The sequence below is a fragment of the Acanthochromis polyacanthus genome, chromosome 19 (genome assembly GCF_021347895.1).
Source record: "Acanthochromis polyacanthus isolate Apoly-LR-REF ecotype Palm Island chromosome 19, KAUST_Apoly_ChrSc, whole genome shotgun sequence".
Classification (NCBI taxonomy): Eukaryota; Metazoa; Chordata; class Actinopteri; family Pomacentridae; genus Acanthochromis; species Acanthochromis polyacanthus.
In genome coordinates this window covers 14,820,009-14,845,065 of record NC_067131.1, presented here as the reverse complement: position 1 = coordinate 14,845,065, position 25,057 = coordinate 14,820,009, and the positions used below count along the sequence as shown (strand labels likewise).

At 41.4% G+C, this 25,057-nt stretch overlaps 1 protein-coding gene across 1 annotated transcript in view; it reads left to right on the top strand.

The window, feature by feature from the left end:
- rab11fip3 (RAB11 family interacting protein 3 (class II)) overlaps positions 1–23,380 on the top strand; it is a 32,405-nt gene extending 9,025 nt beyond the window's left edge. The window contains exons 2-14 of the mRNA XM_022190847.2: positions 807–900; positions 4,139–4,215; positions 8,235–8,407; positions 12,990–13,190; positions 15,397–15,534; positions 16,612–16,647; positions 16,777–16,870; positions 17,079–17,323; positions 18,725–18,806; positions 18,961–19,098; positions 19,222–19,377; positions 19,510–19,650; positions 19,739–23,380. Coding sequence (XP_022046539.1) covers positions 807–900; positions 4,139–4,215; positions 8,235–8,407; positions 12,990–13,190; positions 15,397–15,534; positions 16,612–16,647; positions 16,777–16,870; positions 17,079–17,323; positions 18,725–18,806; positions 18,961–19,098; positions 19,222–19,377; positions 19,510–19,650; positions 19,739–19,852 — 1,689 coding nt within the window. The 3' untranslated portion in view covers positions 19,853–23,380. The remainder of the gene's footprint in view (positions 1–806; positions 901–4,138; positions 4,216–8,234; positions 8,408–12,989; positions 13,191–15,396; positions 15,535–16,611; positions 16,648–16,776; positions 16,871–17,078; positions 17,324–18,724; positions 18,807–18,960; positions 19,099–19,221; positions 19,378–19,509; positions 19,651–19,738) is intronic.
- The last annotated feature ends 1,677 nt before the right edge of the window (positions 23,381–25,057 follow it).

Sequence of the window (25,057 nt, the reverse complement as noted above, 5' to 3'; positions counted from 1 at the left end):
GCTCTGAGGTTGCCAGGCTACAGACTGTAGAAATATAGATGATGTAGGTGCACTTACGTAACACATTTAACACTTGAGTGCTGCAGAGTTTCTGCGCACAGAAGGCTATGTTTGCTTCATATTATGAATGTGCTACTCAACTAAAACCCAATTAAGCTGTATTTTTTTTTTTTTTAGGATTTCTTGTGTAGTTTTGGGAACCAGTTTCATCTTTTGCTTCAGAATGCTTCTATTTTTCATGAAGTGTGTATATGATCAACACTTTATCAGCTGCTTTTAGATTCTACGTTTTTCTTTCTTCTTTTTCTAATTTTTTTTTGAACCGATGCAACAAGTTTAAGACAGTACCCTTTGTCCTTATAAACTCGCTATTGCTCTGAGTCCAGTAAAGTAAAACACTTGACATCTGCAAAAAGTCTGTTTTCTTCTGGAGATCAGATGTGTTTTATTGGTGATTTTCTGCTCCTGTAATCAGAACATCCACGGAGCGCTCGTAACTCCGCAGCACAAGTGTCATGTGAGTGAAATGATCCTCAGAATGATGTCTTGGCAGTTTTCTGTAGCTGATGTTCAGATAAAATCCTGGCCCGTTCTCCTGAATGCGGCGTGCTTTTCCACTGAAGTCAGTATGCAAACATTGCAGCAAACTCATTTGCCCCTTTTTTGTGGTAAACTTCCCCTTACGCCATGTATTACATCATCTTGAAGCATCTAGGCCGAACAAAATGATAGCTCTACGCGAGTGGGGTTTTCTTCTGTTGCCATGGTGAAATTGTTTTGACGATTTCGGTGTTTGTTTCTTTCAGGTAAAGGATCTGACCAAATTTTTGGATCCCAGTGGCCTCGGAGTGATCAGCTTTGAAGACTTTCATCGTGGAATCTCTGCAATTAGCAACGGAGGTGAGTCAACATGCCTCTTTGTTTTATTGTTGTAAACTCTTTACCCAGTGTCCCCTTTCTGTGGACTCAGTTGGCCTTTTAATCTAAGGCTGACATGAAAACGCCTTGCTTTTGTGATGCCTCGTAAATGCAGGAAGCTTTTTTTAAAATTAATATTTACTATAATTCCCAAAGAAATCCATGTTTCATGTGATGATGTTGCTGTTGCCATTTTCTTGGCCTGTAGTTTTCCATGAGTAAGAACATATCTGCTGTTAAAAACACCCCAGCTGCAAATTCCAGCATCTAAACCACTCCCTATTTATTATATAATACACTACGTCTAAATAGGCATCTACGTGATCAGCCTCAGTCTTCGACATGTGCCTCCATTTCTCCACATTACACATGGTGCCAAATACTGTTATCAACGCTGTATGCTGACATGTATCGCTCAGCAGAGGTGAGGGATTTTGAAAGGAAAGGCAGAACACTGACCCAAATTCTTTCTTACTGAACTCAAAATCAGTGCGAGTCTTTCTTTAACCGTTTTGATTCCCCCTCGCTCCACTTTTACAAACTGTTTCACACACTTCCACGCGGCATCGTACGTCATAACAACTTTACAGGACCGCTTTGTCACCAGGATTCTCAGACTTCACCTCTAAAAATCTGATCTGATCTTGTTTAAATATTGACTTGACTCCGATTTTGAGCCGTTCTCTGTTTGCTGCATAGTGAAGTGAATTGTGATGGATGCAGGTAGCCTGAAGTGAAATCATGTCAGCGGTGGTTTACTTTATAGCAGAAGCTGGATGTTTGACATAATATGCACACGATGGTGATGTCACTGCAGCAATTGATGCCTCGGTCCGCGCAGCGTATTGATTTGTAGAACTCTTTCCCAGGGCTTTCTGGGTTGCACCGCTCTGGTTACTCAGACCATTAATAAGTCATGCATTGGAAAGCATGAGATGCACGGACACATGGGCCGATTGGCCAGCTTTCAGAACAGAGAGATGAGGTCTAGGCAGAGAGTCCTATTCGCCTTAATTATTTACTGTCCTCTCTGTTTCTCCCTTATTTTTGCCCGTCCAGTCACTACTGTTGTAGCTAAGTTGTGTTGTAAAATTAAAATGAAAGCACAGACATTCTTTTATTCGAATATGTTGACAAGTTTGCAAAAATTACCTACTTTTTTATGTATTTCAGTAAAATAACCTTAGCGGGATGGTTACTCTACAGCTGAGGCAATGTAAAATAGTTTGCTTAATGGATGGTAAATGAGCAACTATGCCACAAATGACTGTATTTGTAGGGGATCATTATTTTAGATATCATTCGTGTTGCCCTCGCCACTGATCATCCTGTCTTTATGCCTCTCTTTAGTGTTTTTTTTTTTTTTTTTTTGTGCAATAAGCCATACGATGAGTGAATCAGATATTTCCTCCTGAAAAACTTTTCACATTGGTGTGTGAAGATCAGGCCTGGACTGTACCTTCCCAAGCTGCTGACAGATTTCCAGAGTGCTTGTCACTTTGCAGCTAAAGAATTGATTTTTAGATCCATGTCGTGTTCTTTTCTCCTGCTGCCCCCACCTCGGTTGTGAACACGGGCCGAAACCTGCTCTTCCAGCTCCTGGCCTACAGTGTAGCTTCAATATCAACTCCAGTGCACTCCACCTTCTTTTACAAATTTAATTTCTGCATTACTTGTCAATGAAAAGGGTACCTTTAATAAAGACATTCCTGCAGGCTATGGAAATGCCTTGCACCCTGTAGTGGCTATGGCATGTCTGGAATGACAAAACTTGGTCAAGAAACTCCGTTCTCATTTTGACATTATGCCAGGAGACTGCAGGTGTGTTGTTCAGCAGAGACCAGCTTCTGCAGCACAGTTCCATTCATTTTAGACTCATTTCACTTTACTAGGCTGCAATATGCTTGGGCTTCGAAGAGCAAAGGGTTACATAAGACCCCCGGGGCACAAAACCCCTTTGGGTATCCTGGCAGAAGACTGTTTGTGCTCTGTTCTCTCAGCAGGGCGCTATTCACTGCTCTGTTTACTAGATACTGGAGCCGCAGTGGCTCATGGGACTCTTGTTGGTCCGTCTCAGATTACACCGTTGGTCTGCAGGTGCTTTCAGCGGAGGTCTTTGACAAATATGAATTGGATATCGGTGGCTTCTTGCCAGTTTTTATTGTTTTATTTTGCACATACCCTCATCACTTGACATTCTATAGTCCTTGAAATGTGAGTGTAAAAGTTACATAATGTTTGCTGTCACATCACGCTTAGATTGCTGACTGTAAATATGCCAGAGTAGGACAGCGAGGACTCCAACTCTTAAATGTGCTGATTGCAGGCTTTAATAAACACTTTGGAAAGGAAAATATTGTTTATTTTTTCGTCATAGACATTCACATTAAGCTTTGCTAATGTTTGTTCATCTGTAAGATCAAGTGAAATAAAACTTTGCTGTAAAAATGTTTTCGTTTCTTTTGTAGTTTTCTTCTGTTGAATAATCAAATTAATATTTGGGTTCACTTATTTATTATTTAGTTGTGGAGGAAAAAAATGCCTTTTTTCAAAGTTTGAGGATATGTTGATCTAAATTATTAAATGGAAAAAATATACACAAAGCATTATCATCTATTGTAAAGGTCATATAAAAACATTGAGTGATTTTATTTAAATTATACCAGTATAACGTGTGTCTCATGATTGTGAGATTTTTTTTGTTTTGTTTTTAGTAGGATGAAGAGACTGATACAAACACCAATGTGGAAATCACAGATCTTTGTGATGCATTCAAACAGACACTTTAATATTATGCAAGTGGGATATGGAAGAAATAATATTTAAAATTGCTGTCTCACTAGCATCTCGTGATTGTCAGAAAAAATGCTCACAGGCTCCAGAAATGTAATTGTATGGACTTGTTTGCAGTGTAAATGCACACAGATTTTTGCATGATTATTAGTTCAATTGCATTCAGTGGAAAAAACATCTCAGAAAACAATAATGATAGTGCTGTATTTTTAAAAAATATATATAAATAAATTTCCCCACCCACTTCTGTTGTTTCATTTACCTGCTGTGACACCTTCCTTCTCTTCCTTCTGCATAATTGCCGTCTGTTTGCACATGGGCATCGGCACTATGTACACCAGTCGTTGTGTTTGTTGTGCGTCCTTCACTGTCCGGCTTTGTTTATCCTGCACACACTAAACTTATCTTCTTCCTCTTCTGTCTACAGGACCAGAGCCGCAGCTCTACAATGTAAACTACAGTCCAGGGGATGGAGCTGTGGGCTGTCCTGAGGAGTACGATGAGGTGAGGCGCCGAGCAAGAGGATTAGCCTCTCTGTAGTTGTGTATGCGGCCCAGTTGTTGTGCTTTCAGTTCCCATTGGCGCGTACAGCAGCGCAGTGTGAAGGCCACAGGCTGAACTCCTCGTGCACTCTCACTCATCCCGCTGTAATTCACCGAGTGGCTTGCAGAGCTATCATTACTACTCTGTGAGCGTTCCACGGACCGAACACCCGAGTTTGGCTGACACTAAATAGCATCTGGCAGGCGGACCTTTGAGTATTCTTCGACAAATATTGAACTGGCCGGAATGTGCAGGAGTTTTTACATCTGTGTGTAGACTTGTGTTTTTACAGTTGTGGTTGGCATATCTGGAATTCCTGTCTCCTCTTGTGCACGGAACTTGTATATTTAACCATCATTTTTGCTGGCCTCTGCAGAGTTGAAATGTTTCTGCTATTGTGTGCATTTTGAGTGCTGCTGGACTACGGCTGTTGTTGTAGTGGCTCTGCATTGCCCCCTGTTGATTGGGTTCAGGAGTGCAGCCTCTGCACTAAATAGTAAAGAGCACAAACAAATTCTCACCATTTCATCCCTTTTACAGTCTGCAAGAGCTGATAATTGAATGATGAAATGACAGAACCTTCTAAGATAGTCGGTAAAAAACAAACTTTACATCCCTGTACACCTTTGTTAGGACTCTAGCACAGTGACTGATCTATTGTGTTTATCGACTTCTTGAAGGCTCAAAAGCCCAGTGAACACCTTGCAATGCATTGTTTGACATACAAATTAGATTTAGTTGAATGTTGACCACTTGTGAGGAGTTACTGAAGATATATTATGTGTGTCCAAATTAGTTTATGGAGGAACAAATTATTCCTAATGTGGTTTGTGGTCTCCTAATGATGTTTGAAACTGCGTAAAAGCTTGATGTGCCAGATAAGGTGTGACTTTAAGATGGTTGCAGTTTTCTAAATATATATTTATGGTAGTTGCTAGAGGTACGGACCCGTAGCCTGTGGCCTACGGATACGGCACTTTCCATTTGCCAATCAGATACGCGAGATCTGGTCACGTGACTCCCAGTAGACGCTGGAGGTACGGACCCTAAACCTAACACTAATCCTAACCATAACCTTTGCTTACCTTTCAACAGTTTGCAGTGGTTAGCAGCTTCTTGACTCCCGAGACTCGCGTACGGGTCCGTATCTGTCTGGCAAATGGAAAGTACCGTATCCGTAGGCCACAGGCTACGGGTACGGGTCCGTATCTGTAGACACTACCTATATTTATACAACAAAATGAAAACAAAACAAACGCTGAGAAAATGGAGAGAAAATATAGATGGAAAATTAGTGAATCTGAGCTAGCATAGGCAGTTGTTTATGAAGTATTTTCTGCATTAAATATTCCTGCCCCTGTGGCTGCTGTTTACTGGAACCCATGAGTGGAGTTTTTGGGGAAGTTTGCGCATGTTTGAAGTAGACGGCGCCACACCTGTGCCCATGGCCTTGTTTTTTCCTTGAGTTTTTTTGGCAGAAAAGGGCTCCCCTCTCTGAATGGCCGTGCTGTTCTGTCCCTGTTTGCTTTCAAAACAGGCAAGGTGAGGCTGTTCAGCTGAGGCCTGGCAAAAGAGAACTGCAACGCCCAATGCGCCACATTTTTTCCTTTATTAAATATTTTATGCTGTTGCTGTCTTTCACTGTGCCGTCTCAACTTTTAGTTTTTCAGATCACTAGTGGCATTTCCATCTCCCACAGCCAGTGTTTTTCTTATGAATTTGTTGTACGGCCGCACTGCCTGTACAGCTTAGCAGCATGTTAGTTTTCTGTTGGCACACAGTCAGACGGTTAAGGCAGGTTGTTGTGATGTATAGTCCTCATTCACCGCGCAGCCTTCGAGATGTAGAGCACGGTTTAATGATTTATACTGTCACACACGGCCAGGAAGTGAAGCTCCCAGGAGCCAGGAAAGATTAAACAGTTATTCAGCTGTGTGTGTGTGTGGGGCGCTTTTGCTCGGCGCTCAAGACTGCTTGTAGGTGATTGAGCATTACAGCTGGCTTCTGTTGCTCTTTGGACTTTGTCTCTGTCTCCTCCCCTCTGACCACCCGGTGGAGGGGAACGAGGTGTAACGGCGTTTTCCATTTTTTCCAACATACTCTTTCACCCTCTATGGGAGTGAATGTGAGGAAGCGTACGTAGGAGTTATTAAAGGGATACATGGCAGGCCAGCTTTCCTGTCAGTGAAACTGGGCTGATAAAATGGTTTTGGGCATGGTGGATATCCCTCTGGGTCCTGCTTCTCCCGACACTTCATGTAGACTGGTACGTTTGCTTTCCAAAGTGACTCAGCTGTCTTTACAGCTTTGATACCTGTTAATGTGCCTCTAGTTGCTGATCGCTTTAGAGCTCCAGTTTTGGCACAGATCAGTGTTTAGCATTTATTTTTTGTTGTTTGGAAAGCCGTAAGCATGCTCATTCTGTTTGAACTTGTTGCTTAGACGCGTTGATGCGGCAGGGTTTGCTTGGAACTACCATCTGAAAAGCAGCAGAGCGCCTCTGAAGTCTGTTTGTGCTCCAAGATTTGTTTGGTCGTTGCTGTAATTGGCGTCAGTACCTGCTGGATACACATGAAGATTTAGTATGGGCTGTCGTTGAAACGCCTGCTTTTTTACGCTCTTTGATCAACCGGTGGGCTTTTTCCGTGCGCTTCACATGAATGGGGAAAAAAAAAAAAAAAGATATTGGTTTTAAAAGCACCCGATGAAATCATTTAAATTCTATATACAGTGTTCAAAATGATACAGGTAGTCAGCAACATTAGTCTCAATAATGTCTATAATGATGGTAACCGTGTGAGTACTTTGTATTGCTGAAGTGAGGAAGTGTACCTTTAGGAGCCATGGCATTTTTTAATTCTACACCAATAAAATAAATGTTCTATATATAGTATTGGGCTGTCACGGTAAGGAAATGAAGCTGATGATTAATTGTTGTGCACATACTTGCAAATTAACAATGTGATTGTCTTTTCCTGTTCATTTTATTACTCTTTTAGTTTTAGATTAGCGGTATTACGGCCTTGAACTGCCACCTTTCTGCTGCAAATCCAGCAAAATTGCCTCTTCCAATGTATCGGGCTCTCCTTTTTTCATTTGGCCTGAAACCAAAATGTTCCCACAGTGGTGCTGTGGCGTTTGGCCCTGCAGCTAAAACCGTACTGCTCATAGAATTACAGTGGGTCAAATATTGGAAGTGAAGCATCTTGTCATAAATAATTCTTGCCATTAAGCCCTAACAGAATAAGGGGGAACAAACAGTGGAAAAAAGACATGAAAACAGTGATTGAAACATGACTTTACCATTAGTTTCCTGCTGTTTTTATAGCGGTGAATGGAAACAATTCAAACAGTCATGCCAAAAGATGTAAATGCAGTCGAGTGATTTGGTAATCGGTGTGACGAGGAGTCAGCTGATCAGGTTTTTCATTACCGACAACACTGATTATTAGTAATCAGGGAAACCGATAACCAATATTTAGAACTGATATACATAAGCAGTAAAAACTGAAACCGTGATGCAAAATCCTTCAACACAAAAATGTGTGGAAATGCTCTTGTTTGTTTATGCTTTACATACTGGATTAAAAGATAACTTTATCCTTCAGTGTTAACAGATAATTATTCATAACTGCTCAGATAGCTGCTGGTAAGACACTGCTCCAGTCCAGAGTGGTGACTACAAGTAGACAGAGGCCGCAGCATCGGAGCCAAGATGCTGCATTTGTAAATTGGAAATTGGTTTAACGCAAAAGTAACAATGCCAATAACAAAAATATGCAGAATATTAGATTTGGTAATTGACCAAACTGGTCGCCGGTCGATTTCAACCTGTGATAGGCCTGATGCAGTGAGTGTCGCATATGAAATGTCCCACCTATAAAAATGCCATATTTTTTTGTTAATTCCTTAGGTAGTTGTGGATTTGTATGTTAACTGATTTAGGGGCCTGTTCTAATGTTTTTATTCTGTTTCTGCAGCAAAATGAGGTGACAGACAGTGCATACCTGGGCTCCGAGAGCACTTACAGTGAGTGTGAGACCTTCACTGATGAGGACACGGGGGCCCTCGTACCACCAGAGATGCACGAAGATGTGGAGACTGACAGCGGCATCGAGGCGACGCTGCACGACCCTGAAGATGGCGGAAATAGGTCGGTCTAAACTTCAGCCTTACCGTGTTCAATTTCGCTCTCATTTCCTGGATGTAGACAGTCAATATATCCTGTCTGTGATGCTGAAAAGGCCGGGTCTCACCCTGGATGATTTCTGTCATACATCATCAGTCGTAATCCACTTGTTATGAAAACCAGATCAGCATCAAAATACTGTTTGTAAGCACTGCTGGTTTCTGAATTGACCAAAAATGTGTGTTAAATCGCCGGCTCAGGGTTAGCCCTCGAGCTGCCCTGAACTTACCTTTCACACTGATCACGGGACTTACGAGTCTTGCGTGCCAACTCTTTATCACTAGGGTTCTATTTGGGTCACCAGACAGGCAGATTAAACTCCGGCCATACACTGCCACCACCATATCGTCTTCTACCGGATACACTAGTGTTTAGAAAGGCAGTCAAAAGTACTTACTTTTCTTTTGTCTTTGGTTTCCTCGACTTTTTCCTCAATTGCCTGTTAAGCTCCACTCCCGATGTACTCTTACACCGTGTACCATCACAGGGACACCGTTGAATGTTAGTGTTTTCTGTGCAGCTGAACCAGAAAGCTCATTCAGAGATAACTTGAATCTGAACAATGCAAGCACAAGAAACCTTGAACAAAGAACACCCTTCCACCATTCTATACTCATGGTAGATGTGGATTCATTTTTGTGTTCAATGAAAAGACACTGAGAGCTTCTCGTCTTCCCTGAACTCTCAGGTTATGGCACAACCTGTTAAGAATGGGAGCAAATGAGCCGTTTTCTGGATTTGCAAGAATTGCTCAACCTGATGTGTTTTGAAGAAACTATTTGTAGTTAATTTATTGTCAGTCACTATGCTACGCTCTTTTGACCAGAATTAGATGAGGTTATTTCTTAGTTGTGTTTTTGTTTTGTTAAAGTTTAATGGAGGTTAGCAAATCTGCCTTGTGCAGTGGAAAGTGTTCATTTACCACAGTCCCTTTCAACACCACCACAACCCACTCGAACTGGACAAAACGGCAAAGGCTGTCCTCTTTACCGACTCTGACTGTGTCCCAGATCTGTTGCAAGTGAGCTGAGTGATTCTGACACACAGCTGTCAATGCACGTTACACAATCTTTAAGTCAACAACAAATAATTTACTGAATAGTGGGTTTAATTCAAAGAGTGACTTATTTTAGTTGTCATTAAAATAGAGAAGTTTGAATTTCCCTCCATATAAAAGACCGGTCTGAACAGGTAGCTGCTGCAGAGTAGATTTATATGTCCGCGCGTCAATGTTGACACAGTTTTTAGGGCAAACACAAGAGAGGAAGTGCAGAGCGCTGTGGCTGTATCTGCTGACTGTGTGACCTGTCTGTCCGGCTTGATGACGGATTGGAGTGGTCTGCCTGACATGGATGTGTTTGGACTTCCCATTCCATGAATGAGCCTTGAATTCCAGGAAGTGTTGAGTTAGCTGTTTTTTTTTTCCCCTTTTTTTGTGTGTTGTTTTCCTTTTTTTTCCCCTTTCATTGGCGAGAGCTAATCGGTTTTGTCCCCCACTACTCACATTGCAATGCTGAATCTACTGATGACTGGAACCTAACTCTTAAACTGTATTACCGTTATAATCTCCTCTTTCATCAGTGTGTTTGCTGAAAACTCACCAGCTTACCAGAAATCAAAGTTGCTCTTTCTTGATTTTTTTTTTTTTCCATGAAAGTCTATGAATGGATTCATTATTTACTTAGTATTTTATCCGATAAAGATAGTGTAATAGTATTATTGTCAAGATCACATTAACCAAAACCAGAGTGTACTGTAACTAACAAAGACTTTGCAGGGTTGACACCAAGTCAAGACCAGACCAGTGTGAGTCCCATACTGTTTGACACAGTGAATAACATGCCTCATACAAACTATTGAAGGGCATTGCTCAAACTAGTTCTGTGAAATATACCCAATACATATCGGTAGTATTACTTAATCTGCTTGGGTGAAGTGCAAGTAGATTTTTGGAGAGTTTTTCTGCAGAGATGGATTCATAATGTTGGCTCTCTACCTAGTTTAGGCTTAAATTCTTTATGCTTCCTTCGTAAATGCAGATAAAAGTTTTGCATTGCTCCAGCCACCTCACCAAGCATTGCACTGCAAAATTTAGACTGTTGTTTGTTTTCTTTTGTATCTAGTTTTGCAGCTGAGCTTTTTGCAGTTTAAAATCTTCTGACGTTTCCTCCCAGACGGACACAGCTTCTCCTCCCGTCTCCTGCATTCACTTTGTATAGTCCATTCATGCTTTTTTGTGTCTACACCGTAGTCGATGCACAACGTTAGAGGTGCTTTAATTTGTACATACTTTCCAGCAAAGGAGCTCAAACACAGTGGGAAGTTCTAATTTCTCCAGAAATCTTGTGATTTATCCATTCACTGTACTCGATATGGTGATACAGCAAAATCTCTAAAAAGCTCCTGTAAAAATTGCGCCCTGTGTTTTCCTCGTCTGATACAAGGGGAAATGAGACCAACGTGGACCTATTGTAGCATCAACGCAACCACTTACAGTCTACTTTCAAAGTCTACGATGGTGCGCGTATACGGAAGCATGAATTTATCCTTGGAGTGAGTGTGAAGACGAGTGACAATAACATCAAATCAGAAATAAATCGAGTTGCATTTGGAACGCAAAGATTACATCCAGTCACAATAATTATGTAAACTAATGGATCAGACTGTCCACAGGCAATTTAGTGATATCCGCACAGTTGTGGTCTTGATTGGACTTTCCGAAATATAATCTAGCCCCTTTTTGTCTGAGAACGAGTAAAGAATGAGTAAAAATGCGGCCAATTCCAAGATGAGACCACTACAACTCTACAGTGCAGAGAAACAGGAAATGTGGGGATAGTAGAGAACAACATGTTGCAAATAATTCAGCCAGCTGGAATACAAACCAGGGGCTTGATGCTCATGTGGTATGTGCCCTAACCACCCCAAATTGAGATTAGATCGTATGGGGGAAAAAAATATGGGCAACATTTTCATTCCGAAAACAGATGTGTACACAAAGTTTTTCCAAATCTTTTAATGGAGCTTCCATGTCCAAAAGTATTATCTACTTACAGTTGATAAAATGAAACTAAATGAACAGTATGTAAACTGAGACCACACAGTCTGGTTAGCCGAGTTAACCCTAGCTACAGGCTGCAGCCAAAGAGGTATTAAGGATAGGGGTATATGTACTGAACTGGGGATTAAGAATCTTAACAGGATTAGCCTCCCCCCTCCCCTCTCTGTCCTGTCCCTGTGTCCCAACACACATTTGGCCCTCGGACAGTCAGCAGGACTGTCTGTTGGCCGTTACTTAGCCTCAAATCTGATTAGGCCACTCAGTCGACCCTTACTAGTGCAGCTTCAAGTCTTTGTGGTGGCACAGACGATGCAGCGTCCGTTATGTGGCGGTGGAGATCGGCAGCTCGCTAGGAATACTGACTCGGCCATTTCCGAAGGCCAGACCCTTTTGTTTTCTCCAAACCGGAGAGTTGTGGTTTTATTTTAAATTGGTGCAAACTGTGAAATTCAGGATTCCACTCTGGTTGTCAGGGGTTTTAACTCCAGTTGCTCCGAGGCTTTCGCGCCAGGGCAGCGGAGGGCGTTCAAAGATGCGTTCTCTCTCTTCACCGTCCCTCTGTGCGAGGGACCTCAATATGGGGCCAAGTAGTAAGAGTCTGAGCAAAGGGTAAGTGGCTGTAAAATCAGTTGTGTCAGTGTGATGTGTTTTTCCTGGGTTTTGCTGAAACTGAATAGTGAAGTGTTTTTAACAGTAGATTATTTGGATTATTTTGAATTTCATACTTTAAACTAAGGTGATGTTTTTGCTTTGAGTCAGACAACTCGATGGCATTATTTCTGTAAATGAGCAACATGAGCTATGCCATCATACGCTGAGAAAGCAAGCTTTTCTGCTGAGTTAGACATCCTCGTCCTGTGTGTGCTCAAGATATCTAACACATCCTGTTGGACAATGGGAAAGGCTACCTTTCTAGCTTTCCTGTTAAAAGAAGATCAAGGAGTTTCCTTACTGAAAGCCTTCTAACGTTGTCAAATTTACAGGAAAGGCTTCACACCCTCCTGTTTTTTGCCTCAGATAACCAGCCAGACTGAGAGCCAAAGTCACAGACCTTTCTTTGAGCTTGGCCCACATCAAACCCCACAAAGGCTCCTCTCACGTGTCTCTGGTGTTGCCATCGTGGTTTTACATTAGCCACAAGGCACAAGACATGTTGCTTCACCCAAAGTAGCCTTTAGGATTAATGTGAATTAACAGATTACCTTTGAAGGCAGCGATCGAACTTGTCCAGATTGGCGCTCTTTCAGGGAAAAGATTAATTGTACTTTTTGGGATTTACAGTAAGATATAGTCAGTTCAGGAGTTTTTAAGTTCTTGTTAGTTTTGCTGAGATTATGGTGTCTTAAACTGATGGTAATATAAACAGCTGAATATTTCTTTAGAAGCTGACACTTTTCTTCTGTTCTTAACTTACTAAAACTATGCTGTTGTTGTATATTGACGTGAGCGCTCCGTAACAGATGTACATTCTTGTGTGTCTCTCAGGTTTTCTCTGAACTCTGAGCTCCATAACCACTCCCTGGTCACTGTCATCGGTGGAGAGGAGGAACACTTTGAGGACTTTGGGGAAAGTAATACCTCAGAGCTGCTTCTAGAGACCAGCGTAGACGGGCCGGAGGGGGAGGGTGACTCACCCCTCACACAGCCCCCTGAGCAGGTCAATGGGTCATCACTGCTCTCTCCCAGGTATGAGCTTATCTTCTTTACACATCTAAACCCAGACTGTCTAAACATTGGGGACAAATTTGATTTAATTTGGACAAAAAAAACATATTAAAACTTTTGATATTTTATGCCCAAGTTCTGAGGGATTAAAATGGTTTTTTTTTTTAAATAGAGAGGGAACAAAAGTTACTTAGCTGATGTGAATTTTGATATTCCACCAGGCTGGGAGGTCGCAACTTTGTTTTTATCAGCTTTTCTGATAAGATGGGTGATGCTGTTGCATTCTCAGTAACACTGCCCAAGCCTAGATGCATCTCTTTACATTCTTCAGAGAAAATGTTTCTCTTTCAACAAACACTCTGAGGTTAAGCTTTGATAAGATCTATCTGGAGACGTCCTTCCCACCATTCTCTGCCTCTTTTTGTAGCCAAGGGCAAGATAAGATGGAGTGAATACAAATTTCAACCCTTCAGGCTTCCTTTCACTTCTGCAAAGACATCGATAATGTGGATGTCTGGCTAAATGTGGTGCTCGTTTTCAGTAGCTTGTGTTGGATGATGCTTATTAGTCTGAGTAAATGTTTTTCAGTCAGAATGTCTCAGCAGTGGCATCTGTGCCAAGTGTGCTGAGACGGACAGAAGTGGATGTTTTGTTGCGCTGAGTTCAGACATCTTAACGAGGCTTTGCCTCTGGGCTGCTGAAGCACAGATAAAGGTTGAGTCCAGCTGCAGAAAGTGTCCATTGAAAACAAAAATAGAGCCGAACATGAACACCTTTGCACTCTCCAATTTATGGCGCCATTCATGTTGAGTGTTGAGTTCCTATTGTAGCCTTTTCCTACTCATTTTCTTTCTCCCCCTTCCTCTTTTTTTTTTTTTTTTCATCAGAGACTCTAAGCTGGATCATGCGTAATTCCCACTTGGGTGATATTTCCGTGATTTGCCTTTGCCAGGAAGCTCTTAACAGCTAACTGCCCAGTTTTTGTAGCCCACTGACAATGTGGAAGTAAGCTGGTGTAACTGGATTGGCACTAATAGTACTGTTTCAGTCACCACAATAGACTTAAAGCACAACCTCACGCTTAATTCCTGCTGCTTTGTTGAAGTCAATGATATCATTAGAAGTCATCAGGCTAACATCACTAGAACCGTTTCTCTCTATATATCACAATTATTTGATATTAACCTGAATGCTTCACATATGTAAGCTGTGCCATAAAACTAGTAGTGTCAGGATATATTAGAGAAAAACATGGAGGTTAGATATTCTCCAAAAAGAGTTGATAAACATTTTTAAAAAATTACTTAAGTCACTAATTATTTCAAAGCCATTATCTAATATTTTCAAAATGAGAGAAACCGTATGTGAATCATTTCCCACAGAAGTTGGGCAGAAATCTGCTCGGTGGTTCGGCCGAAAAAATTATACACACACAAAAAATAACCGCATCCCACAAACTTCACCCACTCAGTGTGAATGCGTCACTGTGTTTTGAGCCAGTCATGCACATTGTTGGCGCATGTAGCAGTGCTGCCTACGCACACCCCCACATTTCGCCATCTACATATAACAACACTTTGAGTACATGTGCGCACACTGCCGAGTTACTTCTGTTCTACACAAACACACATCCCTGTAGGCATCATTTAACAAAGTGTTCCCTCAGGCTCGCACTGAGAAAACGGCTCGGTATGACGGTGTATAAGGCCGTCAAATGACTGTCTGTCGTGTAACTGCCTACATAAGCAGGAACATGTGCCAGTTTGTTGCATAACTCCGACCTCCCTGAACGAAGAGTCAGCCGGTAGAGGTGAGGTGAAGAGAGCGTACAGACTCCCAACAATGACAGAAACAACTCTGCCTTTAATAGGTTGCAATGTACATCTTCTAAGCTCACTGCAAAGGTGCCATGGTTGAATAGTCAGGAGTGTTTGGCAGCAGGAAGAAACTCTTATCAGGGCTAAAGAGCGATTAACACATTCTTTATCCGACAAATGTTTTGTTTCTTTGCACCACTCAGAACACAAATCACTTCCAATCACTGCAGTCTGTTTCACGTCTCCTTCCCACCGCAGCACTCACACTTTCAATCTCTCCTATGGATTTCACTGATACCTCCTTCACCCCATGGGGTGTCCTGTCCCACCTGAATGCAACCCCCCGTTCTTGTCCGTCACTCACCACCTCCTCCTCCTCCTCCTCTTCCTCCCTGTTTTCCTCTTTCCAGTGCACCCGCTTCTCTCCCTGACTGCTTTCAGAGCTTCCTCAGGGAGGAGGCGCTGGACTTTTTCTGTAGCCAGTGTCACAAACAAATAAGTCGACTCGAGGACCTCTCCACTCGTCTCAATTTCCTAGAGATGACTAGGTAACACAGCGATTCACAACCTCCTCTGACTTGTCGGCCGTGTGAGTGTGCTTGCAGTGCTGATTAGACGCAGGATCACGCATGTTCTCATAATGTGTGCATGCTGAGTTGGGACTAGCAACCCCATGGTGTTTTGTTGGAAGGTACATGCACACACATTATGGTATATTGTGTGGGTCTGTTTTAAACTTCACCTCGTTCCCAATCTCTCCTCATCTGCACCCTGTCTTTGTGGTTTTAGTTGCAGCATTAGAATACATTATTGGTTTCAGTGGCTACATTTCACTTTGTAGACAGTGGCAACCAATCCCATCCCGTTGTTGCCATCTGCATATATTATGATTTGTCACTCATAAATGAAGAGTTTGCTCATCTGAAAACAAGCTTCATAATGTGATTGTTCATGTGAAAGATGCTGTAGAAATAATCTCTGGTGTCACAGGTGAGTGGTGTGTATTCCACTGTTTTTGTTTTTTTTTGTTTTGTTTTTTTTTTGTTCATGACATTGCCTTCATGCTTTGTTTCGGTCGTTGCAGTATGCTTTCCTGTAGTCGAGTAAGGCTTTCAAAGAGCCTGCTTTTTATCGGAACAGACTTGCTGATCCTGGATTAGAAAGCAGTAGCCGTATTACAGAAACTTAATAACTCCAAAAGCTCATTTGATCAGTTTACCAATCATGCCAACCTGATTTTTCTACACAATGTCGGACTTAGTCTTTCTTTTCACTAAATTAATAATCTCTTATTTTAGATTTTCTTTTAAAGTTTGTGTAATACTGTCACAGGTCATTGGTTATCTGTGAAGCAAAACCGATCCAACATCAGCAGTATGTGTTAGATTGCTGTGGTGTGAGAACATTTAGTAGCTTTAATGTCAATAACATCCAGAACTTCATTGGCAAAGGTCCACCTTAACATGCTTTTTTTTTTTTTTTTTTTTTTTTTTTTTGTGGGGCTCCTCTACTAGTAGAGAGAGGGATGAGGGAGGGGGGATAGGAGGAAAACCAGGACAGTTTCTCTTTCCCCTATCTTTTTCTCTTCCTGAACATTTTTCCTGTTCTTGTGTCTCCCCATTCAGTGCTGGCAAGAGGCTGTCCAGCAAGAAAGTCGCGAGGTAAGCTAAACGGCGGCTCTGGCTTTATGAAGCGAGGGCTCATGTTTCCAGCATTAGACGTATGAGTGTTATAGTAGACGTGTATGGAAACGTATTCCAGGGAGTTACGTTTGTCCTCTTCACGTGCAGACACCTCCTTCAGAACAGCTCCATGACTCTGGACACCATGAGTGACTTAACGCGGGACATCCTGGAGCTCGCTGACAACGACATCACAGACAAGGTGACAAAGTCGGCCCATGATCTTTTTCTGAAACACTTTCCTTCGCATCCTGCTGCTTACACATCTGTTCGCACCTGTGAGCTGCCACAGTTTTAATCTGCTACAGCAGTTAAAAGAAGGAGGACCATTTCTTGCTTGCAGTTAGATGTATCAGTATACTGGTAATACGTCACAGGTGATTTATTCTAACAAAACTTGCTTTCTCCAGGTGCTCCTCCTTGAGCGTCGAGTGGCGGAGCTGGAGAAGGAGTCTGAAGCGTCAGGAGAGCAGCATGCTCGACTGCGCCAGGAGAACCTTCAGCTGGTGCACCGGGCCAACGCTTTGGAGGAGCAGCTGAAGGAGCAGGAGCTCTACGCTGACGAACAACTGCAGCAGGAGACTCGTCGTCACAAGGAGGCCATGTCCAAGCTGGAGAGAGAGCGGGGGCTGGAGCTGGAAAACATGCAGGCCAGGTGAGCAGATCAGGGAAAACTGGGTATGTTAAGAGCATCATGACTGCATGAACAGTCAAAATGTAATTATTTGCTCGACAAAACATGGATTTATAAATGGTACCTGATTTATTAAATACATTTTCATCCCTGGGGTTTTTATTTTGATCAATATAGAGTGCCTGCTATATAGTGTAATCTGCTATATAGATGTTTGTGATGCTTTGGTGGGAAGTACATTGTACAAGTAGTAACTTCCTACAATTGTCACACAATACTCTAAACTTTGATTCTGCTGCATTTCACAATGAAATATAGTTGGTTTTCTGCTATATTTATTTGAACAACTTCAGTTAGTTTTAGGGCTGGCCCAAATAGCAATTTCTGAGCTCTGGATAGTCGGCTCTGATTAATGACGAATATTTGGCTCACATCGTAACATCTGCTGAGGAAGGAGTATTCAGAAAATGAATATTCGGATACCACCGTAACGATTGGATATTCGGGTCCAGCCCTAGTTCCTTTTCAGATAAAGGTGTTGCATAATGGATCACACAACAGGTTTTTAAATTACAACACATTGTTATAGAGCATTTTTACAGCATTTTTTTTCTAATGTCTTACAAAAAGCAGTGTGTAGTCCTGGTTACATTTCAGATGTCTGAGTTGTTAACGCCTCCACCAAACAGTAATTTTTCCCTCTAAGCGTCTCACATGCTTTAATTTTGAGACCTGTGTCACCAAAAATTGGAGATTAGAGGGAAAAAAATAAACAGATGTGTTTTTCCTTCTTTCCTCTCCCGTCTCACGTCCCCCCAGATTTATCTGCTGTTCCTACATAACTAGATATAAAGTAGTTCAACCCTGCAGCAGTCACAACATGCTACTGACACATTTATGCTTCACTGATGATAATCTAATGATGCCATATGCAGAAAATATATCAGACCAAACCAGTACTTTTACATGAATACTTTAGCTACATTTTCTGCTAATACTGATGTATTTTTCCTTAAGTAGGGTTTTTCATTTAGAATTTTTACTTGTAATGGAATATTTTTATGCCCTTTCATTACTGCTTTCGCTCAAGTAAACAATATAAATGCTTCCTGCACTACTTCATCGTGATGCTTTAACTGCACATTAACCACAAACTTCCTCAGCATGTGGTTCTCTAATTATATTTTGGTTGTACCTGTTATCGTGTTTGTTGTATCTGTTGATTTAATGGTGCCGTAGAAACAAATCGGCTCCTGTGATGCCAGTAATTGCTATGTTGTTTGTTGGAAGAATCGTGGCTCCACACTGCCACCATCTGGCAGTAATTGAAAGCTGAGCTGCTCTTCTGTGTTACAGCATTGCTAAGTATCACAGTGCAGATGTGTCAGTTGTTCTATATATTTGCTTATCTTTGTTTCTCAGGCTGCAGCAGCTGGATGAGGAGAACAGCGAGCTGAGGTCATGTGTTCCTTGTCTTCGAGCAAACATCGAGAGGCTAGAAGAGGTGCGAACTATGTTATCACATCAGCTGGTTTATCTTTTCCCTGTTTGTGCTTCTGCCACAATCTTATCTCGACCCATATATTTCACCTATTAATGCGTTTCACTTGTTTCTAACATGTAATATCAATGTTATCTTTTTTGGTTTGTGTCTTTAGGAGAAGAGGAAGCTGCAGGATGAGACGGAGTCAATGACCGACAGGCTTCAGGACGAGACGGAGTCCCGCAGGAAGATGGGCGACAAGCTGAGCCACGAGCGCCACCAGAGCCAGAAGGAGAAGGAGTGCACTCAGGAGGTGGGACTGATTTGTTTATGTACAAAAAACACAAACAGTCTGTGTACAAAATACAGCACTGTTAGACAACATCAAAAGAATCGAATCTCTCATGTCATCTTGATGTCCCTTGATCTGTTTCAGCTGATTGAAGACCTGCGTAAACAACTGGAGCACCTGCAGCTGTACAAGTTGGAGGCTGAAGCAAAGAGAGGACGCACGCCTGGTGCAGGGTTACAGGAGTATCAGACCCGCACACGCGAAGCCGAGTTGGAGCAGGAGATCAAACGGCTCAAACAGGTACAAGGCCCATTCTGAATTCTCCTCACTTTTCTGCCTATTTGTAACTGTATTTTTAGGCTGTTGCGTGATGAATGAATGAAATAGAATCTCGACTGTATCCTCACGTGACATTTGGCTTTACTTCTTCAGGACAACCGCACTCTGAAGGAGCAGAATGACGAACTAAACGGCCAGATCATCAACCTGAGCATCCAGGGAGCCAAGAATTTAATGTCGGCCTCCTTCTCTGACTCCCTGGCAGCCGAGATCAACTCTGTGTCTCGTGCAGAGGTAGGTTTAGGACACAGGATTAATTAAACTCTCATTCTGTGTCTTTGCTGTCGCTTGAACCCACTGACTTCTGTTCCTCTGCTTCCAGCTGATGGAGGCTATTCACAAACAGGAGGAGATCAACTACAGGCTCCAGGACTACATCGACAAAATCATTGTGGCCATCATGGAGTCCAACCCCTCCATCCTCGAAGTCAAATAGACGCCATAGGCTTACAGTGACACCACAGGCAACCAAGAGAGGATGTAAAAATATTCATTTTGGTAGGAAAAAAATGACGACAACGCACTCAACTCCTCCCCAGAAATGGAAAAATTGAAGATTTCTAAGAAGTCCATGGCTGTCAGTGAAAAATAAGCTGTTTTTTTTTTTTTTAGTTGGATATCCCTCGAGTCTGTGCTTGTTTGTGAGCGTACGTGTTGGCCTTCCTGAAAACACTCGGGTTCCGGTGACTTCCATGTATTTGGCTGGAGGGACCTGAGTCTGCCCTGTTGAGCGAGTGAATGTGTAAATGTTTTGGGCAGCATCATAAAGAGTAGAATATTTTCCCGTCCCTTTCCAAAAAGCAAAAGTGTCAACGTTTGATTGAGCTAGAAAAACGATCAGACTATTTATACCTAAAGGCCTTAACTGAAAGGTGATCAAAGTATTCATTGACGATGCGTACACCACACATGCCTCAGTGCAGGCGGTCTAGTCTCACTGGCGGTATGTGGGCTGAGATCTCCTGCACCGCGCTGAATCGTGTTTTGATCACAAAGCCGCATGAAGCTCTGGTCAGGAGGAAAGTAGTCTTTAACATTTTTAGAGCTTGCCGTGCCGCCTGCGTTCTGTCCTTTAACCACGTTCAGCTGTCTTTCCAGTGAACCCAAGTGAGGGACGTTTCTGCTGGAAAAGCCTGGAGGGTTTCGTTTGTGTGTGCCGTTTGTGTGAGGTGTTCCACATTCATCTTTTGCTCTTAAGCTTTTGAAGAAGGTGGGTGAAACTAGGAGGAGCGGCACAGTGTGAGCTCGTTTTCTAATTTGCTTCATCGTTTATTTTTACAATGAAACAGGGTCCTGGAGCTCAGGTGGGCTGGAAGCCTCAAGGGGAAAAGACACTACATCTCCCATCACTCCCTGGCACAAGCATTACATAACTCAAACTTAAATTATTGACTGGATAATGGAAGAAAAAAAACGGCTTAAACTCTCCAAACACTTGAATTAAGCTTGAAGGGAAACAGGTGAGTGATCCTGGAAGTTGTAGTTTTATTTTTTTTACAGTGCAGCCCACCTGACTCCTGTGTTCTCTTGCTGAGTGAAAGTTGTAGGGAAGCTTCTCCAACATGTTTTGTTTTTTTTTCTCCTGCACAAGTGTCAGTAAAAATGTTATTGAAACGCTGACATTTGACAGCTTGTATGTGAAGAATCAAATGGTTGTATTTTTGCACTACGTTTTGTTTTTGTCGATAGAAAAAAGTGTTTATTGTGAAGGGATCAAATCGTAAATGAAGATCATATCGAAGCCTATGTGATGATAAAAAGCATCACCTTATAACAATACATATTTAATTGGATTTACTGAAGAGCCCAACTGAATATCCTGCAGCCATATCTAAAGATTAGTTGAATCCTCATTTGTATACTGTATTTTTTCAGTCGTCAAGAGTTCAAATGAGCTTCTCGCTGGCTGACTGTCAGCTTTATCTTGACCTAATCTGCATATATCATTGAGGAGTGGTGACAGACCTTGGTAGCAATAATGCTTGGCAAGAAAGTGGACATCGGTGGAGGGCAGATTTATAAAGAACTGCTCCGTATTTCCTCTGCTGAAGCAATTCCTGCTTTTTGCTGTAAATCAAAAGTACAGCACAATGATGTGTGGACTGATTGCGTGCTTAATCGGTACTGTGCAGCCGTCTTTCAATGCTTCTGGACGTCTCTTTTCGGCCTGGATAGTGGACATTTGCGTTGGATTTACACGCCAGGCATCTCGATGGATTTCTATCGCTGGAGACGGGGAGGTTATTTTTGTCCAAACAGCACGGCGTTCTGCACCAATACGCTCAGAAGAATTCCTATTTTTCACCCAGTTCACCTCCAAATCTCACTGCTCTTCTTCACCTGCCACTCCGCGGAAAAAAAAAATGGCCTTGGATGTAAATGACTTGTACATGTAAAGTTTTTTCTACACTCACTCTAGATTCTAGGTATTTTTATAGTGGGGGAAAAGAAAGGAGCGTTTCTTTTTCTCGTCTTATGCTGAGAGACAGCTGCCTGTATTCTTCTCTAGCATGTAGCGTGTACAGTATCTGTTGGATTCTCATTATTTTTCTCTCGTTTTGAAATCACATGCAGATATTTATTCAACTCACAACTGCGATCTGTTCTGCTGAAAATATGTTTGTACATTTTTGAATTCACGAGGGGAGATTTAATTCGCAGCGGGTGAGTTTCTGGGAGAATTTATTGATTTAAGGGAAACTTTTCAACGAGGAAAGCTATGTCGTCTCTTTGGGGTGAGTCGCCGCCGTGTGCAAAAAGCTTGAATGTGACCTGGGTCGTTTGTTGAGGTCCGTGCACTCTTCCGATAACGCTGATGTTGCTTCGACCTCTTCGGGGGAGTGATTTAGATAAGGCACAGCGTGCAGTTTCTGCTGTTGTCTTCCCAGATGGAGTCAGGTACTGCATGGAAACACAGATTTCTTTATTGTATATTTCTGATTCACTTATTCGACTGACAAATCATACGCTATAACATCCGTCAGTGGAGTTGTAGGTTGTGAGACCTCGTAATGACACCTTAAACCTCATATCCAGGCTTGCCGAGTTCAGCTTTCTGCCTTTTCCGTGCGACTGGAGGTTTTCCCAGCGGATTTATTTCTCTTCAACAATGAATCGTTTATGCTAAATAGCGGTAACGGGATGACACCGGCGGGCTTTTACTACACTTAATTCTCTCCTCGATTCATATTTTTATCGTCTGTTTCTGACAGATAGTTTGAGGATTGGCAACAGTATGATTAGACAGCGAGACCACAGAGCTGATAAAACGTTTGCACTTTAACCGGATCTGATTTCTCCATTTTAACACCTGTTTTTAAAACGACCAAAGATAAGACGTCTGGACCGATCACTTTATCAGGGTTCGTGATCCCACTTTTTTTGGTAACACTTGCCTCTTCTTTACAAATCACAAATCAACAGCTTGTCCTGGAAGAAAGAATAAGAACTGGCCTGCTAGTCTAAACACTGTGCCTCTGTGTCTCAAACTTTGCCTCTAAACTAACCTGATATTGAGCCCTGGGAAAAGCACTGACCACGTGACTGTCAGTTTGTTAAATTATATTGATGAAACGGAAACTGTAAATATGAATTGTCATTTTTTTGTGGACTTTATTCTTTTCTTTTCCTCTCACGCTCACTTCCAGTGTCCAAAGAAAGTTTGCTCAAGGCACAAACATCACTACTGGAGTAGTGCATGGCTTGCCATTAACGTGACATGGGAAGATTAAAAAGAGAATATTGTAGAAAAGAGAAACTGTACAACTTAAATTTATGCCTATTTTCAAAGATAAATGTATAAATTATAACAGTATTGGTTACAGCTGTATATTATTTTTGAAGATCCCCAAAATGATCTAATCCTAATTGTTACTGGGGAAATATAATTTCAGTCATTGTAAAAAGAGACAATTTAAAGGTAAGCAGTGAAAGTAAGATTAGAAAAATAAATGGAATAAAAGAACCTGTGTTTGGTTGTTTCTTTATCTGTGTGTTTGTATGTGCTGTCTCTGGAACCAGATTTTTTTTTAATAGAAACTTGTATGAACAGAATTAATTTGAAGGAAGAAAACTTGCATCCTTCACTGCAACAAGCATCAGTAAATCATGGCAGATTATATGTAATGTTCTAATGAGTCGTGCATGACTTTTTCTTTTAGATACTGAAGCTCCATGTGCAGACACCAGGTCTGTCATTGTATTGATCACTGAAATATTCCACAGAGCCTGAAGTGTTCTTCTGGTTTGTAGTTTTATTTTATGGCTCTTTTGTCCATCAGGAGTCACAGAATACAGCAGGAGTGTCATTTTAGTTCTGGAGCCACATTCAGTGAAATCACAGCATAATAACCTATAAATAAGCACAACTCCAAATTTTTCCCTTTGCTTTAGTGCAAAAAAGTTCCTTCAGAAAATCTCCACACTTAATGAGTTATCTTCTTCACAAAACATTATGAACAAACTAAAATTTGTAAAGAAAAATCAATTTCAACAATATTATGCCTGAGTTTCTCATTTACACATTACAACTTAAAGATCAAAGTATCTACAAAGAAACAAAACATGTCGTCACAGGTATATGGAACTGTATGATACAGTATTTTACTGTAAAGAAAGACGAAAACAAGACAAAATATTACAAAATGAGACACAGCTACAGACGCGAGAAACAAAATGACAAAAAACGATAAAGAGGAAAAAATTAGAAGTTGTAAAGCAATAAAAACAATCACAAACAAGAGAAACAAAATGACAAAAATGACACAAAACAATCTGGAAAAACAAAAACATGAAACAAATGATAAAAATCAGACAAACAAGGACAAAATATTACAAAAATGAGACACAAAATGACAACACAGCAATATAGTATTTTACTTTAAGATCAAAACAACTTGTTAAGGTCTCAAAATTATTCTAAATTTTAAGTTTTAAAAATTGCAGTTAATGTCTTCTCTGTAATTTTTACGCTTTACATAGTCATCCTGTGGGCCGGATTGGACTTTCTGGTGGTCTGGTTTTGGCCTGCAGGCCATATGTTTGACACCCCTGGAATACAGTGTCTCTGACCTATCAGCCCCACCTGCTGGTTGTAAACATGTTTTACATGTTTCCTCCAGTGGTGGAAGAAGTATTTGGATCTTATTCTTCAATCTAATACTACTCTGTGAAAGTATTCTAAGTAAAAGTCCTGCATTCAGAAGTTTACTTACATAAATGTATATAAGTAGCATCTACCAAATTTACTTAAAGCATCAAAAGTAAAAGTAATAATTGTGAAGAAAACTGACGCCTACTGTTACATAGGCTGTTTTTGAATGAAAATTTCCCCTGCATTTTTTGCATTTTACTGCTGGGTTTATTTTAACTTCATAGTTTACTCTACACCAATGGTTCATACTCCGTAAGATCACCACTTCAGCCACCGTACCTTTTGCTCATTGTGTCTCTGCCTTGTGTTGTGATCAACCTTCATACAGAATGACTGATAACACAGAGACGCGTAGAGAAATATCAAATAAAAAACAGAGTGTGTAGAATATTTATGTTGTAAAAGCTGATGATGTGCACATACAGTAGTCCTTCTGTTGCCTTGCTTTCCTTTGAAAACCAACCATGTGTCCATGTGAACTTTCTATAT